Consider the following 16489-nt stretch of genomic DNA (forward strand, 5'->3'; position numbering starts at 1 on the left):
ATAGCCACACACACACACACACATATTGTTACATCATATCCTAAACTTTATTGAAAACACTAATCCACATCCAAATGATTTCAAAAGATAAACCAAACAAAAATGGAGAAATTTCTAGTGAGGACCAACAAGGCAAGCAATGCACCACCAGCTGCAAAGAAGCTTCGAAGGTATGATGAATCATACTTGCAGTTTGGGTTTACGGTCACGGCATGATCTGAGGCCTCAGTGTGTCGTGTGTTCCGAGGTGCTGGCTAACGACAGCATGAAGCCCTGCAAACTGAAAAGGCACCTTGAAACAAAACATGCTGGCATGAAAGATAAACCGGCTGACTATTTTAAAAGAAAGCTTGATGGCCTGCATCAGCAACAGGCAACCATTTCAGTGCACAGCACTGTCTAAACAGTGTTTGGAGGCATATCTAGTTGCGAAAAGAATAGGTCAACTGGGTAAACCGCATACAACAAACATTTCCTCAGTGTCTCATTGATACAATCTCATAATTAGCTTTTAAAGTGCACCAGAATGATGCATTTAACGTTAAAATATAAGAAATTTCCGGACCCCAACCCTAAACCCAATGTTCAACTCAAAGGTGCGCCACTGGCCTAGCCCTTGTGATAATAACAATAATAGATGATCTATCTATCTATCTATCTATCTATCTATCTATCTATCTGTCTGTGTAGGGTGGTGTGTGTGTGTGTGGGGGGGGGGGGGGGGGGTGTTGTCAGGGGCGGTGGGGGGGGCCCAACCCCTGATTTAGACAAAGTTTATTACAAAAAGTATTTCTCTTAATATGAAGATTAATCTGGTAAAAAAGTATGAGGATCCCATTCACCACATAGCTTTTGTGGTCATTTTCAGGACTTTGGCCCCGGATAGAGATTTTGTCACACATCCCACGTTGTTCACTGGGGTCATATATTAGTCTATAACAGTTGAGATATTCTCCGCTAAATGAAGCGCATACAAAACTTTTCTAGGACCTCTACTAGTGGGGAAAAACTCAGTTAAGCGTAGGCCTACAATTTAACGGATATTGAGGTTTTAAATGAGCGGGTAACACTTTACAATAAGGTACACATAGGCTAATTGTAGGTAGGCTAGTTACTGAGGAATGGCATGACCTGGAGAACTACGTTTAATAGGCCATTTTAATTCAAATTATTTATTGTGAAGCAAACATATTAGGCTACTTCGGGGGCCCGTTGTGCAACTTGTGCTCAGACTGGAACTGTAGCAAACGAATTGATGTTACGTTCAAAATCTTAACTTGAAATTTTAGCCGGAAGATTGTTGTCAGTCTTGTTAACACTCCCCTGACGCAGCTCCGTAACGATGCCTGCCATCACAGTAGGCTACTTGGATGAGACAGCCCTGCATCCAGCTGTATCCTCGCGCATCGCACCGAAGCGTGCGCGCGAGGCAGGACTATAATGAGCGGCGGCTGGAGTGATCTTTCCCTCTCGTTAACCGTGAAGGCTGGCAAAAAGATACAGGTGTCCCATTAGACCCAGTTACCGCCTACCGACGAGAAAGGGGGGGCTCGCCGCATCCGTTGCCTGGATGAATTCATTAACACGTTAGTACCCGGCTAGCTAGCTATAGTCCTTGTCGTAACAACAACGGTCAAGTTTTATCGAAAATCACGAATGTCATCTCTTGTTTCACCCGGAAAGCGTTCGACATTCATCCTAAGTAAATACTCTGTTTGTTTACAGGGCGAGCCTTTACGACCGGATAATAAGACAAGCCTTAATGGTTTCGGAATGGGGTTCATGTAAGGCTAGGGAGCTAACGGGGGCTAACAGGCTAGCTTCATGGAAATTCTGTTGGCTATGCGGTTGTTGCAGAGTGTAGCTTGTAGCTACACAACCTGCTAGCTAACATGGGATGCTTGTTTCAGATTAATTCTGGTAGTGGCTCAGATAGGTAAATACAATGGGTATACTGCATTTTATAGTGAGCTAGAAGGCCGACGTGACAATGGAGTCTTTCCTGCAGATAGCTCCTCATTCCCTGGCTATAGTGTTATCCAGGGTCGAGGCGGGGGAGGCGGTCGGTGTGTCCGAGAGCGACGAGCTGCCGAGACACCACACCGGCTATGAGATTTTTGCGGATTTCAAAGCAGAGAATACACAACAGCATGTATGGAACCAACGGATTCCCGAGGCTGTGTCCGAGACCTTCTTCCTGGGATGGATCGACGAGCATGTGCTGCTGATACAGGGGAAGGAGGATCATCTGGAAGTGCTGAGGGAGGGGTGGATGCGGAGGTCCCTCAATCCGCCACGGGGATTCACCATCAAATACCTGGGTAAGGCCTCTCCACCCACCACTGTCTGCATAGGTTTTAGGCCGACACATTTTCTGCTTGTAAGTGTGTTTCAATTGATGCTATTCGACACCTCCATTCAGCAGTGAAACATTGATGTTGTCATCATAGTCAACATAGCCTATTGAGTCATTTCTCTGTTGCATTCAGGCTGAATTTTAAGTCAGAAATTTCATTGGCATATGCCATATTGCTTAAAAAATAATTAAGGTGGAGAGAAAGTGTATTATCAGTGCGACTTGTTTATCTGCAACTTTTTTGCATGTCCAGAACGATACTACTTTTAGTTATTAACAGTATAACAAGTATAAATTAATTCTGTTTCAACTGTTAATCTTTCAGAATAAGACCAATAACGAAATGGTGCATTGCATTATTACTAACAGCCAGTGATGTAGGAGGAGGAAGAGGTGAAAGAGCCCTACAATTATTTTAGATAAGCTGTTATTACATTGACCGTGAGACTAATGTAATTTAGTATATTCCTATTGTAAATTTGAAGAATAGTACTGGTAAAATTACTTGTTAGGTCCAGGGGATATAATGATTGTAATATGTCCGAATTTTATTATCCTGGGCGGTTAATATTTTTTCAATATGCACAGATGTGTCTTCGCCTCTGCTTAGACGGCTTTCGTATTTCTTTGACTTTATATGCAATCGTGCAACTTAAATTGTCTGAACATACAGTTTCAACAAATTCAAGGCATCCAGTTGTGTCCCTACTAAGTCAACCATCTGTTGCACATTTAGTGTACACTTGAAACCTATCAGAAGCAGAGTACCTGTTCTTAAGCTGCCAGATTTATAATGTAAATTGTGGTTGTTTTGCAGACAACAATAGTTTCTCGTGTCTGATGTCAATGTCCTTCTTAAAGATCTCCTATTATACTACTTTTCTGGTCTTAATTTCTCATTAATAACTCCTATCACCCAGGGGGCAAAGTGATTTTATGGACATGGAGCGTTGTAAAAGGTTGTTCACCAAAAATGACATCTAGGACCTTCTACGATCACAACCTGGGTGGACAACCTTGTCAACAAGCTGCTGGAAAGCTACAGTGGGCCGACATAGCAAATCAGAACCACTGTTTAAGTGAATGGGGGTGAATGGGGATGGACTAATGGGGAATTTTTTGAACTTATAGATATCATTATGAAACTTTGCGAGTTGATTACTGACATTAAAACAAAAACTTTTTGTATTACAGTATTTTCCAAAATGTTTAAATAAATATGAAAAATCATCAATATCTTACTAATGATGCGTAAAGTTGCATATCTGCAAAGCCCCAAAATCTAGATTTTGGAAGAAAACAAAGTCAATTTGTTTTTAAATTTTGAAAACAAAACAAGTGTCCAACTGCCTGAAGCCTTTCCTAATCACAGTTCAAATTTGATCAATAACCCATAGAAAATAAAATCTTTACACAGTTACATTTCATGTGCCATGGACCAAAAGTGTCCTTTTGGAGTCTCCAGCTGGTATTTTAGGAAACGGCTAGACATTCCCTTGGAAAAAACTGTGTAAAAAATGTATTTTCTATGGGTTATTGATCAAATTTGAACAGTGATTAGGTTTTCAAAATTTAAAAACAAATTGACTCTGCTTTTGTCCAACATCTAGATTTTGGGGCTTTGCAGATATGCAAATTTACACATCATTAGTAAGATATTGATGATTTTTCATATTTATTCAAACATTTTGGAAAATACTGTAATACAAAAAGTTGTTGTTTTAATGTCAGTAATCAACTTGCAAAGTTTCATAATGATATCTATAAGTTTAAAAAATTCCCTATTAGCCCATCCCCATTCGCTTAAACAGTGGTTCTGATTTGCTCTATATCGGCCCGCTGTAGCTTTCCAGCAGCTAGTTGACCAGGTTGGGATCCTGGAAGGTCCTGGATATCATTTCTGGTGAACAACCTTTTACAACGCTCCATGTCTGTTTTTCAAAAAAAAAGGGGTTTTGCCCCCTACAGGGTTCGACATAACCAATGGCCCGCTGGCCCGGGGCCAGTAAGATCATATGCAGGGAAAGTTGATTGGCCAGTCACTGTCCCGCCCGGGCCAGTAACGGCCAATCACAGTTCAGTAGGCTATCTTTTTGTAGACTACATCATGGTTCATTGAAATGCGCGTTGAGTCGTAATGAAAGCAGTGTTTATTTAAGACTCAATATAATAAACCTAATATAAAATATATTTTTTAATGAAAGGCCAGTGGACAAACGATGCGTGGGCGTTTTGGCAGGCGGAGCAACAAGCGGGCGCACTCTCGCTCCGTTGGCAGAGCTGCCTACCGTCCGCGAGTCGACAAATCAATCGACTTACTCTGCCCCCTTTCTTTCTTCCCACAGCAGAGGTTGAGGTGCAGAAAATGAAGTGAAAACTGCGCTTTTCCTTTAGCTGCCGCCGTAATGTTACAGTATTTGCATCAAAGCCGTAATGGTAATACAAATGAGAGGCTTTTTTTAACCGCTGTGAATGCGTCTCCAGTGATTGTGTCGGTTGTAGACAGAAACTGACGGAGGGACTCGGATCACGGACAGTTCCTTAGTCGCGCAGTTTGTCTGCCGACATGGCTCTGTGTTTTCAGGCTCGAGACATACAATCAGATCGCGGAAGTCTTTCCCATTGAAATCGCTAACGGGGGGAATATCCCCGGTTATTATTTTAGCCACAAACCACAGTTCTTCTGCGCAGCGGCTCACTCACTCACTGGCGAGATCTCACGGTGAAACGCTGCTATGCTCGGACGAAGGCATTGTGTGTTTCTAAGGTGATTTAACGTCATAGTCTTAGACGAGCGTTTAACTAATGCTTCATATTTTGCACTGCATTGTTTTGTATCAATAGTTTGAAAAAATGGTCCCACACCGGACTCTTATGTGAAGCTGACACTTCATGCTGAAGTGACGCTCCTGCAGCGCGCTCACGAGCAGACGTGAACGGTGAAATCCCCATTAAAAAAAACGGCATAACCCCCTGATTTTCTATTTTTAAAGTCAACTTGAGCGCAAGTGGAACACCGGTCATTCAGTCGACACATTCACATCCCTAATGCATATAAAAAAAGTAATAAAAACAGCCTACCACACCACCAAGACTGATCAGACCTTCATCTCTTATTTTTCCCTATGTTTGATCATGACTTCTGCAGGTGAACTATTCATTAAACTGCCCAAATTCAAGAATAAAAACAATCATCAACTACTGGACTTTAAAATACTGGCCTACCCCATCCACATACTTTCAGTCGTAGGCTTCAAATTCAATGTTTGCCTGGTTTTATATTATATGTATGAGCAATCTCAACATTTCATATAATTAACTAAAAGAAAAATAACCAAATCTAAAGGGAATATCTATACTGTTACAGTGTAGATATTCCCTTTAGATTTGGTTATTTTTCTAATACAGGTATTATAATTATTGACACTAAATTATGAAGGAAAAAAAAAGTGTGTGCAGGGCCAGTGAAAATATACAAGGGGCCAGTAAAACTCAGAAAAAAAAGTTGTGTTGAACCCTGCCCTAGGTATATAGAAAAATCTGACACGAATCACAGCACAAAAAACTATGTAGATTTTCGGGAAATGCTTCCTCTCATCTGGGGCTTTCAGCATTATCTGTCAACACTGGGCTTCGTCCTTCTCCGTCCCCTCGCCCCCCTCCTGCCAACCCCACTCCGTTGTGATTGGTTACCTTCCGGAACACTTTCAGCAGCGTGCGGGCAGATTTGAGCAGGCAGGTGGGGGCATGGCCGGAGCGTGCCTGAGCACGTTCAGGGCTGTACAGTGCGACAGTTTTGATCGCCTTTGCTACTGAAATTGATCACGTGCGATGATGAATACAAATCCATTCGCACTCGTGCGACAGCTTGCTAATGAGGAGAGGCTGTCTTTGAAACACAGAGGAGCGCTCTACATTAACACTGCGGGTAAATGAGTCTTAGGCAAGTAAGTTATTGAGTCCACCCTCCACTTTGGCTGGTGAAAGATATGTGTCCTCGGGATCTGTGCTCGTGCAGCGATTCTAGGTATAAAACTTCACCTACGGCAATTACCGGAAGGAGATGGCACATTACCGCAGTTAAGTTAGCGCGTGTACAAACAGAACATTTCCTGTGCGCCTTCACATTAAGGGCCCACTCACACTAGTGCCGTTGGCCTGTTCCGTGCTGCAGGAAGATTCAGCACGATTCCCCCCTCCCCACCGCAGGCCCGTGCTCACACTGCTTGTGGCCTGGGCACGATTGCACCTTGCCAACGTCACCGTGCGCGTTTAGGATTTGGAGCGTAGTCTACTTGTAGGCTATACGACTGTTTGTGAATATTTGCATCATATATTCCACTTCCACATTAGAGCAACGAGAATCCTTAAGCTATTGTGTTTTTTAAATGTAGCCTTGACGTAATAGGTCGCGGTGGACAGTCTCATATTTGTGCAGCACGCTGTTTATTATTAATATAACGGCCCGTCATCAGACCGTACCGGATGGTTTCATACACATCGATCGCTCCATCAAATCCAAGTCAGAACTTTTTGTATGGGCAGAGATCGTTTTTTTAAGTGTCTTTATAAAGTTTCTTGTTAAACCTTAGTGTAGGCTACTGTTTCCTTATCACCGGGCCGCGGAGTCCCGTTGTGTGTTGTTTTGTGTTCGTCTCCACCGTCATGCGTAAAGGCAGTATTATGACAGCTGACGAGAGGAAAAAGAAAGCCTGTTACTAGCCAAACGTGAGTTGACTTTTATTTTGAAGCCGGTAACAGGAAGGAAGCGCTTTTTTCTAGCTTGGAAGGCAACTCCTTCAGCTGCAGCGAGCAGTCAACAGTAGCCTAGTCTATTTAAACAAAGTTTTAAATAGGCCACTGAAAAGCTACTCCCAACACATTCACAACAACCTATTTAATTTATCCTAAATTGTACCAATATGTATACTTATTTATTTAATAGGCTATGTTTAATGTTTTAAGTTTGGTTTTAATTAACAGAAGGACATTATAACAATAATAATTCTGAATCAGTAAAAAATTGCAATTGGCAGGTTAGATTCTTTTTTCTAAATTGCAATCAGTGCACCCCTATTAATTTGTCCATAATTATCACTGCACACACTAGGTTATAATATTAATTGAGAAAGATGACATGCTCAAAGGTAATTAGAGCGAAATGCAAGGGTTAAGGTTATGCAAGTTTTCGATCATACTTTGTGTGCTACCAAATTTATTTTTGTGCTACTGAATTTTTTTGCTTGATAGCACCAGTGCTATCACCTAAAAAAATAAGCGTACAGCCCTGACGTTGCAGCATTACCATACATGGAAATTCCGGATTGATCTGCGTAGATAAATCCCGGAAATTTTAACCAGTGAATCTCGACCGGCGTTCCTAGTGTTTAGTGCTCTGCACAGCCACCCCAGACGGTCAGCAGAAAATACGTCTAAATGCATGCAAGTCATTATTTGACACTTGAGTATGGTTAAATATGACTATAAATCTTTATAACAACGTTTATAGGTCATAAAAGTTGAAAAAGCATAATAGGTGCTCTTTAAACATTATTTGACCTGATCCAAGTTGATGTTGAGAGTGCTTTGGATCGGTTGTTCAGATGTTTGTTCGATTGCACCTGAAAAATTGTGAACTTCAGACACGGCAGCACACACAGGGTGCAGAAAGACTTTTTCATAAATTTTGAAAATGTGGGACCTAGGACCATGTCTTATACAAACCATAGACTGTATAGAACATAAAAACGATATTGAAAAATTTACAGATGTACTGGAATGCAAACAGGTCTGAACTCAGTACTATTGAGTCTAAAGCTCCCATGTCCATAGTAAAAGAATGCACAGCTGCAGCACGGTTAATACGACATAGCCCCTCGATAGTATAATATAGGGCAAAGCAGCAATTATACAGGTGCTTTCATCAGTGGGTCATGTGCTCAATCACTATTAGATAAATAGGAACTTAAAAGACAATAAATAAGATGTTAATGCGACAGATAACATCTTTAAAGGAAGCAGGATTGTTACCTCATTTAGCACTTTATTACGTTTTTAAATATTTGATGATTTTATTTAAAAGAGCCTTTGTGGACACAGGCTATTTTGTAATTCACTGTGGATTTTTAAAATCAAAATCAAATTTAAAGCAGCTCCGAGTAACATTTAAATATCTTTTAAACAGCCTCATGTTTCCTCTCATAATCAGAAATTACCTTTAACAGCAAACGAGACCATCAGTGCAAAGAAAGACGTTTTTATTACTGCTTTTGGTCTGGTCGTACATCCAGTCCGATTTTCGGTTCGCTCGTTTAGGCTCTATGGTCACATATCCGTATTGGTCGCAGATTTCAGTGTGGCGCTGCAACGCGATTTGAGAAGCCTATCCCTCCAGGTGAGGGAAGGGGAGCGGGAGCCTTGTTTGAGACGTTATTTGTCGTCATAATGACTGATAACGGGGCTGAACAATCAAATAAAAAAATGAAAATGCAATGAAGAAAAGCTAAAAGGGAGAGTGATAGGCGGGCGGGAGGGCGTTGCCAAGCAACGTGTATATACACAATTTCACGGGAGCGAATTAGACTGCAGTGTTTACTCCTAAATGAATGAGCGGTAGCCTACTAAAACAAAGTTTACTTTGCCTCACCAGCATCATCAGATGACCATTATTCATCTGAAATAGTCATTATTTACAACAACATAAACACATTACCTCATCGTGATCCATACTAACTGCCGTCTCTCGTTCATTCGCTTTGTGTGAGGACACGGACTCTTTCAACTCCGTGAGAGGTGAGACTGCATCAACTCATTGCAATCAGGTGTGTGTGTCACGACACAGGAAACAGTTCAGATACCAGAACAGATTTAATGAAAAGTGGATGACAAACAAGTCCAGTTGGGGCAGGCAAAAAGGAAAGTCCAAGGTCAAAAACGGGAACAGGCAGGCAGGATCAGAATGATATGGAATAAACTAAGAACGCTGGAAAGCTGGGTGAAGGCACTAAGCACAATCTGGCACTGACTGATGGAACTGAACTGAAATATATACTGGGGCTGATTAACTGATGAGGAGCAGGTGAGTGTAATTAACCGGGAGTGCAGAGCAGGAGGGAGTGGCCGGGTCTGAAGTGACATGAGTAGAAAGTAAACCAGGAAAACAGACATGAAAACAAACTAAATACTGGCTGAAGTTGTGACAATGTGTAGCACTGACTGGCATTAGTTGATGCTGTGTCACTAACCACTCTCACGGAGCCGAAAAGAGTCCGGTGCCCTCACACTTTCAACACACGGACATGCACTATATTGCTTCCTGATCATTTGAATCTCGCACGCCCGGCACGCGCTAGAAAACAGCTTCACGACAGCTGGTGTCGTAAAAATACTACCGCTTTTGTCCAAAGGGGCCGCCAACGTGCCATGTTACTCGTAGTGGCTTTAATTGAAACCAAAATAATATATTGTTATATTTGCCTTTTTTGTTGTTGTTGATCCGAAAATTATCCGATTTGTGACTCAAAAACCGTGACCGTGAGTTTTGTGATCGATTGCACCCCAAAACAAACTCAGGTAAACCATAATTTACTCATCTTCATCACATTAAACTCCAAACTCAGTCCGTTAATCTAACGGCTAAAAACCATTAATGAGTTGTGCCTTACTCTGTTCATGGTTGAAAAGTCTTGTTCACAGTTCACACTGCTTACAGGAATGGTGAGCGCTATGGCAGCGTTATGGCAGCAAGTTTGCTCAGGCAGGGATAGAGCGGACCAAGCTCATAATACTGTAACATCTAACTGGTTTGTGTCCTATAGTCAGAATAAGCAGTTGACAAGGCACATCAATATAAAATGGCATTTGATAAGGGACAAAGTTAGCTGTCTAAAATAGCTCTCACCTTCAGCATACCAGTCAGAAGATTTTCTGTGAAGTGAAGACCAGTCCTCTAAAAGTGTTTGCTCATCCAAAGGGGTGAACTTGGCAGTGAGACTTTTCAGGTGACTCACAGGAACATTTAGCTCTGGGTTCCTGGCTACTTGTGGGCCTAGAACACTGAATGCACCCAGGATGTGTAGCTTGTGGAAGCGTTGATTCAGCTGCTCTGTTAGGTGTTGTACATATGGCTCCATCAACTTGTTTAACAAAATCTTGTTATCTTGATAATTGTGGTACTGCTAAGATTACAAATACCTGAGTGTGAAATTGTTGCCAGAACACACCCTCGTCACTAGGGGTGTCACGATTCTCCAAATCCTCGATTCGATTGGCTTTTAGATTTTAAGGCCATGATTCGATTTGATTCTTGATTTAAAAAAAAATAATATAAAGCACAGATTGCGGTGCCATTTTATAGTCTAGGTTCAGAGATGGTGTGGTGTCATGAGTGATATAATCTCCATAAGGCTATTATTAATTATAAGTTTAAATGTGTGTGTGAGAAAGAGCTAGGTGGATGGGTAGAAGAACCTTACGATATTCATGTCTGTTTAGGGTCCTGCTCCTGCATGCCCTTTTCAAACAGTGAACTCATATTTACGTGTAGGTATGTTTATCTGAAAACAAGGTATTATTTGGTTGATGTTTTGTCTTTTGATGTGAGCACATTTAAGACATTTTAAAGTGGCATCTATTGTAGAGAAAGTGGCTCAATTGTACAGTGAGCCTACTAACTTTTTTCCATGTCAGCAGTTCAGACATAAAAAAAATACAATATTGGCTATTAAAAAGTAAAAAAATAAAAATTCAGGCTTGTTTATAAATTAGGGCTGTCAAGCGATTACATTTTTTTATCTAATTAATTACAGGCTCTGTGATTAATTAATCTAAATTAATCGCATACTTTTATGACACTTTTATACCTGTTTATAAACAGCTGTATAGCCTGCTACAGTTTGTCTCTCTCTCTCTCTCTCTTAATTCCTTCTCCACAACAGACAGCGCTGCGCTGCCACAGATTCATTCACCATCGTCGTACTCATAGGCAAAAATATTGACACACACACACAGGGCGGGTGTCCGTTTACGCGGGAGGCGAGACAGCTAGCAAACAAAATTGAGACACACACGGAGGAAGATTGAGAGATACTGTTTTGAACCTACATTGTTGCACCCACTAAATAAATAATGCACAGACACTGCGGAGAATAAAGTAAGATGTCTTCCTACCTTCATGCTTATTTGCCCGAAGCATCCCATAAACCGTCCATAGAGCCCTCGGGCCGGCCCCTTTCCCCGGCTTCTCTCTTTACTTTTCTCCCTTTCACCCGTGCGGGCCGTGTATGCAAGCTACAGGTGCAACTTGGTGCAGCTGCGCACCACTTTTGCACTGGGTCAACGTGCGATTAATCTGCGTTAATTTTTTTAATCGCGTTCATTTTTCTGTGATTAATTCATCGAAATTAATGTGTTAATTTGACAGCCCTACTTTATACCATTAAGATTAAATCATAGGCTTATTTCCAGTGATCTAAATGGTCTGGGAATTGTATTTTACATGTAGTTTCGCAAAGCCAGACCAAAACTACAACAAGTAGTATGATGATACACATCATAATAAAGTTCATCATAGCCATCTCTGCAATAATAATAAGGGATCTTTTATTAGACCTTCTTTAACTTTATTTAGGCCGATCATATTCGTTATGTGAAGGGACAAATACTAAACCGCCTTTATTTGGATTTGTAAATAATTTTTTATCACTTAAAAAGTAGGTTCACTAGTAAAGTAACAAGAAAGATAAAGATGTGTGGGGAATGGGGAAATATCTTTTTGAAAATGCCCCTCGCTTTTAAAGTGTTTACTCGTCTTTGTGTTGTGTTCTGCTTCTAATCGGTTGTAGCATGTGTAGCTCTTACACATGCTCAAGTCGAGCCAACTCAGAGCTGTACGGCTTCAGTCAGGCTTTTTCGCCACTCCCCCGACTGCACTCGGCTACTCTCGTCTACTTTCCAGACGAGCCGAAACTGGGGTCGAACGAGCCTATTAGTTATAGTGTCGACCCCAGTTTCGGCTCGTCTGGAAAGTAGACGAGAGTAGCCGAGTGCAGTCGAGGGAGTGACGAAAAAGCCTGACTGCAGCCGGACAGCTCCGAGTCGGCTCGACTTGCATGTGCCGTAGGAAGTAACGTCTTTGTTGCGGATGCAGTTCGTTTTCTAGTTTTATTTTGAAGGCCTACTAGAAACATGTTCGTAGAAGAGCTACACATGCTACAACCGATTAGAAGCAGAACACAACACAAAGACGAGTAAACACTTTAAAAGCGAGGGGCATTTGCAAAACAAGAAACAAGATATTTCCCCATTCCCCACACATCTTTATCTTTCTTGTTACTTTACTTGAAAACCTACTTTTAAGTGATAAAAAATAATTTACAAATCCAAATAAAGGAGGTTTAGTATTTCTCCCTTCACATAACGAATATGATCGGCCTAAAGTTAAAGAAGGTCTAATAAAAGATCCCTTATTATTATTGTAGAGATGGATATGATGAACTATATATTATGATGTGTAACATCATACTACTTGTAGTTTTGTTCTGGCTTTGCGAAACTACATGTAAAATACAATTCCCAGACCATTTAGATCACTGGAAATAAGCCTATGATTTAATCTTAATGGTATAAAGTTATAATTTCACCAAGATAAGCGACTCAAGTTTGTGTTCACTTTGAAATAAATCCATAGGCTACAGGAGAGTTAAACATCCAAATTATTTCTCTGTCAAGGGTTGGTAAATGGTAAATGGACTTGTATAGCGCTATATCTCAGTTTATCACAGACTCAAAGCGCTTTACATTGTTTTTGTACACATTCACCCAGTCACACACACATTCATACACCGATAGCAGCAGCTACCACGCAGGGTAGGCTTAGCACTAGGGTGCTAAGCTAACTAAGCTAACTATCGGGAGCAATACGGGGTTCAGTGTCTTGCCCAGGGACACTTCGACATGTGGCGGGGAGAGGGGGGATCGAACCTCCGACCCTGCACACCAGAGGCGAACTCCCTACCCACTTCACCACTGCCGCCCAGTTCAGACCTGTGGAGGTTTAACTCTGATTAAGTATATTTCTGCTTAAATGCATATAGGCTACTGTGGCGGCTTAATGATTAAACATAAATTAAAATCAAAAAGAATGGATCGTAATTTAATTTTGAGCGGTGATGTCAGACTTTTGCGTAACCAATTGGGGAAACGCATCAAAGGCACGGGTTTAAACTCCCAATTAGCGCTCAGCTCCGTCTGTCAGCAAGACGTTTCCCATCAAACATTTCGCTCCCGCAGCCCGTGGGGTGAAACTGCAGCGACTTGCTCCAGTGTCTGTGTCCGTCTTGATCCTGCAGGACTTCAAAGTCTCAAGCAGCCGAGCCGCCGCCAGCCGCAGGTGCAAGTCGGACAAAAAGTCTAACCATAATGCTCAGCAAGACGAGCGTCATAATTGCGCAGGTCTTAGCCAGGCACCCAGGACTGTGCCTTCTCCTAGCAGCCAGCATGGATATGTGGCCAAGCCATTGGTATTACATGGTTGTGGGAGGAGCTTATTTTCATGCGGCCCGTAGGCAGATTTCCCTGTCCACACTAGGGGTGTGCACGTGTACACGTGTAACCGTGTAACCGTTTAGTAAATCATAACCGTTTAGGAAAAATCAATAAACGAAAACCGTTTTTAATTTTTTTTCTTCTTCAAATTTTTAATTTTCCCTTTTTCAAAGTTTTTAAAAATGTTCTGGAGACATGCATTTATTGATTTTACATCACTAATAAACTAATTGGGGATGATAAAAGCTAGTCTGCCTAATCGGTCTGTCCCTCGGCGAGTGTGTCTCTGTGTGAGTGTGTGTATCGGCGCACACACACGCGGGGAGTCGCCGTGCTGGGGCTCGACTCACAGCCACGGACGAGTGATGAAAGATAACCTAAATATTAAAGTTACTCGGTTGTCGTGAACTACGCTTGTAAGTAGCCCGAACTTTATAATACCTGTTCAACCTGCATAAACGTGGGCATGTAGAAATTTGTGCGAGAGGCTATATTAATCAGGAAATTAATGAAGGGCGATAATGACGGCACACATGACAGGCGAACTTGTGTGTGTGTGTGTGTGTGCGCCATGGACCTATTATAAGAGGCTTGTAAAAGAGCGTAGTTCATGTCAACTGTGTGTTTACTGGTGAACGAACGCGCGTGTGTGTATGCGTGCGCCTTCAAGACGGCGGGCGCACGAGGACAATAACGTCACGGGTACAACCGTGTACACGAAAAAAAATCCGTCGTGTACACGGTTAGACATTTTTGTAAACGTTCACACCCCTAGTCCACACAGTACAAGCGGCGAACAAGATTGTGTCTCTGATTCTGGATATCAATCATAGGCTCATACTTATCTTTAGACCATATACTATTAAAATTGAAGTTTTCTCATTTCAAAACGCCACCTCAAGCGTTTTATTAGCCCTATTAACGGCTTTTAACGGCTTTCAGTTTGTTTTCGCCAGGCTAGATGCTACAGAACGAGAATGATTCTACACCCGCCTCCAGTCCGCCACGCTTGCCGCCCTCTTTCTTGATAGCTCCATAATGCAGCTACGTCATGCTTCCAGGCCGCATGGAATTTCCGGATTATGCTTCCTTGTTGCTTCTCTGCGCCAATGAGCAGCTTTCATAGGAATGAATGGGCGCCGTGTTTCAATCCGGTGTCCATTTCTTTATATGTCCATGGTCTTAGCAAGACGGCTCCAACTCGAACGAGGCTAATAATGTGCTTTTGGCTATTGCTGTTTTCACGGTGTTTGAATGGTGCATGGCGTTTCAAAGCCGATCTCTCAGTCAGCTGCTATGCGCATGTAATCGGCAAATAAACTTTTCAGGGATCCCGAAATTAATATCCAATCACAAGAGAGAACGCTACAGAGCAACAGATGGGTGAATGATTATGCGCCTACAATGGCGCAGCAGGTAAAAATCCTTCCTAATGTATGTTTTGATGGTTTTTATCATGTTTTATCACACTTACTTATCTGAGATGGTGCTAGATAACACGCTGTTTGAAGTGCATTCATGTGGTGACGTGGGGACGAGGGAGGGGACTGCTAACTGCTGTAACTGACAGGAAGTTAGCTAAACTGACCATTCCGCTTACTGAACCTTTAAGGCACATGTGTCAAACTCTAGGCCCCGCGACACGTTTTGATGTGGCCCGCGAATCAATTCAGCCGATTTGAATCAATTCTAAAAAAAAAAAAAAAAAAATTATTTATTTTTCTTCATGGAGCCTGTCCCATATCCGCACGTTGCATAAGCTCCCAACTGTTAGGAAACTTACGTGGCTTACAGCTAGGAATGTCTGCTGAAAGTTCTACAGCTCAGGATTTTAAGCCATGAATTGATGAACTTGCATCTAAGAAGAGCTGTCAGTTTTCTGAGGGCTGTAAATAGGCCAATATATGTGGCCAAATAGCATGCTAATATTGATGATTGATTGTGTCAAGTGTCTAAGGCAGTGGTGTCAAACATCCGGCCCGCGACTTGTAGAGCACACATTTCTGAGCATTTAAAAAAAAAAGTAAGTTAAATTAAATTTAAATTAAATTGGGAAAAACGTATTCCAAAACAACAAATAACCTCTGTATTTAAAAATAAATCAAAACAGTAGAAGTTGCACTTTTATTTAATTGTATTTTGTACTGTCTGCATGTTTGCACAAAATGTGTCCCTGTACATATAGTAAACAAAATTGGCCTGTTGTATTTGTGTATTCAAATAAACAGTTGTTTATTTCATTAGTGCGTATTGGCATCTTTGAGCAAAATACCCCCAAAATTTTTGCTGCGGCGCTCCACGCCCAGGGCTGTAAACTAACTTTTTGGCTCACCTGCCAAGGGGACCGGTAGATGAAAGAATCTACCGGCCAAGTACATTTTTTACCGGCCAAATAATAAATTGCCTCTTTTTGTTGCATATATACATCTGTTTCAGTACTTTTCATTGAGATAACAGTATTATATAGCAGTACATGCTTAGAAAAGAGGCCAAAGTAATATTTAGAAATACATTTTAATATTATATTAATTTAGTTTCATTCATTTCATTTCAAACATTGCACATTTAAAACTTTTATATTATTGTGTT

At 41.5% G+C, this 16489-nt stretch overlaps 1 protein-coding gene across 1 annotated transcript in view; it reads left to right on the plus strand.

Moving 5' to 3' along the window:
- Window positions 1-1544: 1544 nt before the first annotated feature.
- LOC307256224 (storkhead-box protein 2-like) overlaps window positions 1545-16489 on the plus strand; it is a 74810-nt gene continuing 59865 nt past the window's right edge. Inside the window, exon 1 of the mRNA XM_080035124.1 lies at window positions 1545-2321. Within this exon, the coding sequence (XP_079891250.1) occupies window positions 1991-2321 (331 nt within the window). The 5' untranslated portion in view covers window positions 1545-1990. The remainder of the gene's footprint in view (window positions 2322-16489) is intronic.

Source organism: Ammodytes marinus, assembly GCF_949987685.1.
Source record: "Ammodytes marinus genome assembly, chromosome: 10".
NCBI classification, from domain to species: domain Eukaryota; kingdom Metazoa; phylum Chordata; class Actinopteri; order Uranoscopiformes; family Ammodytidae; genus Ammodytes; species Ammodytes marinus.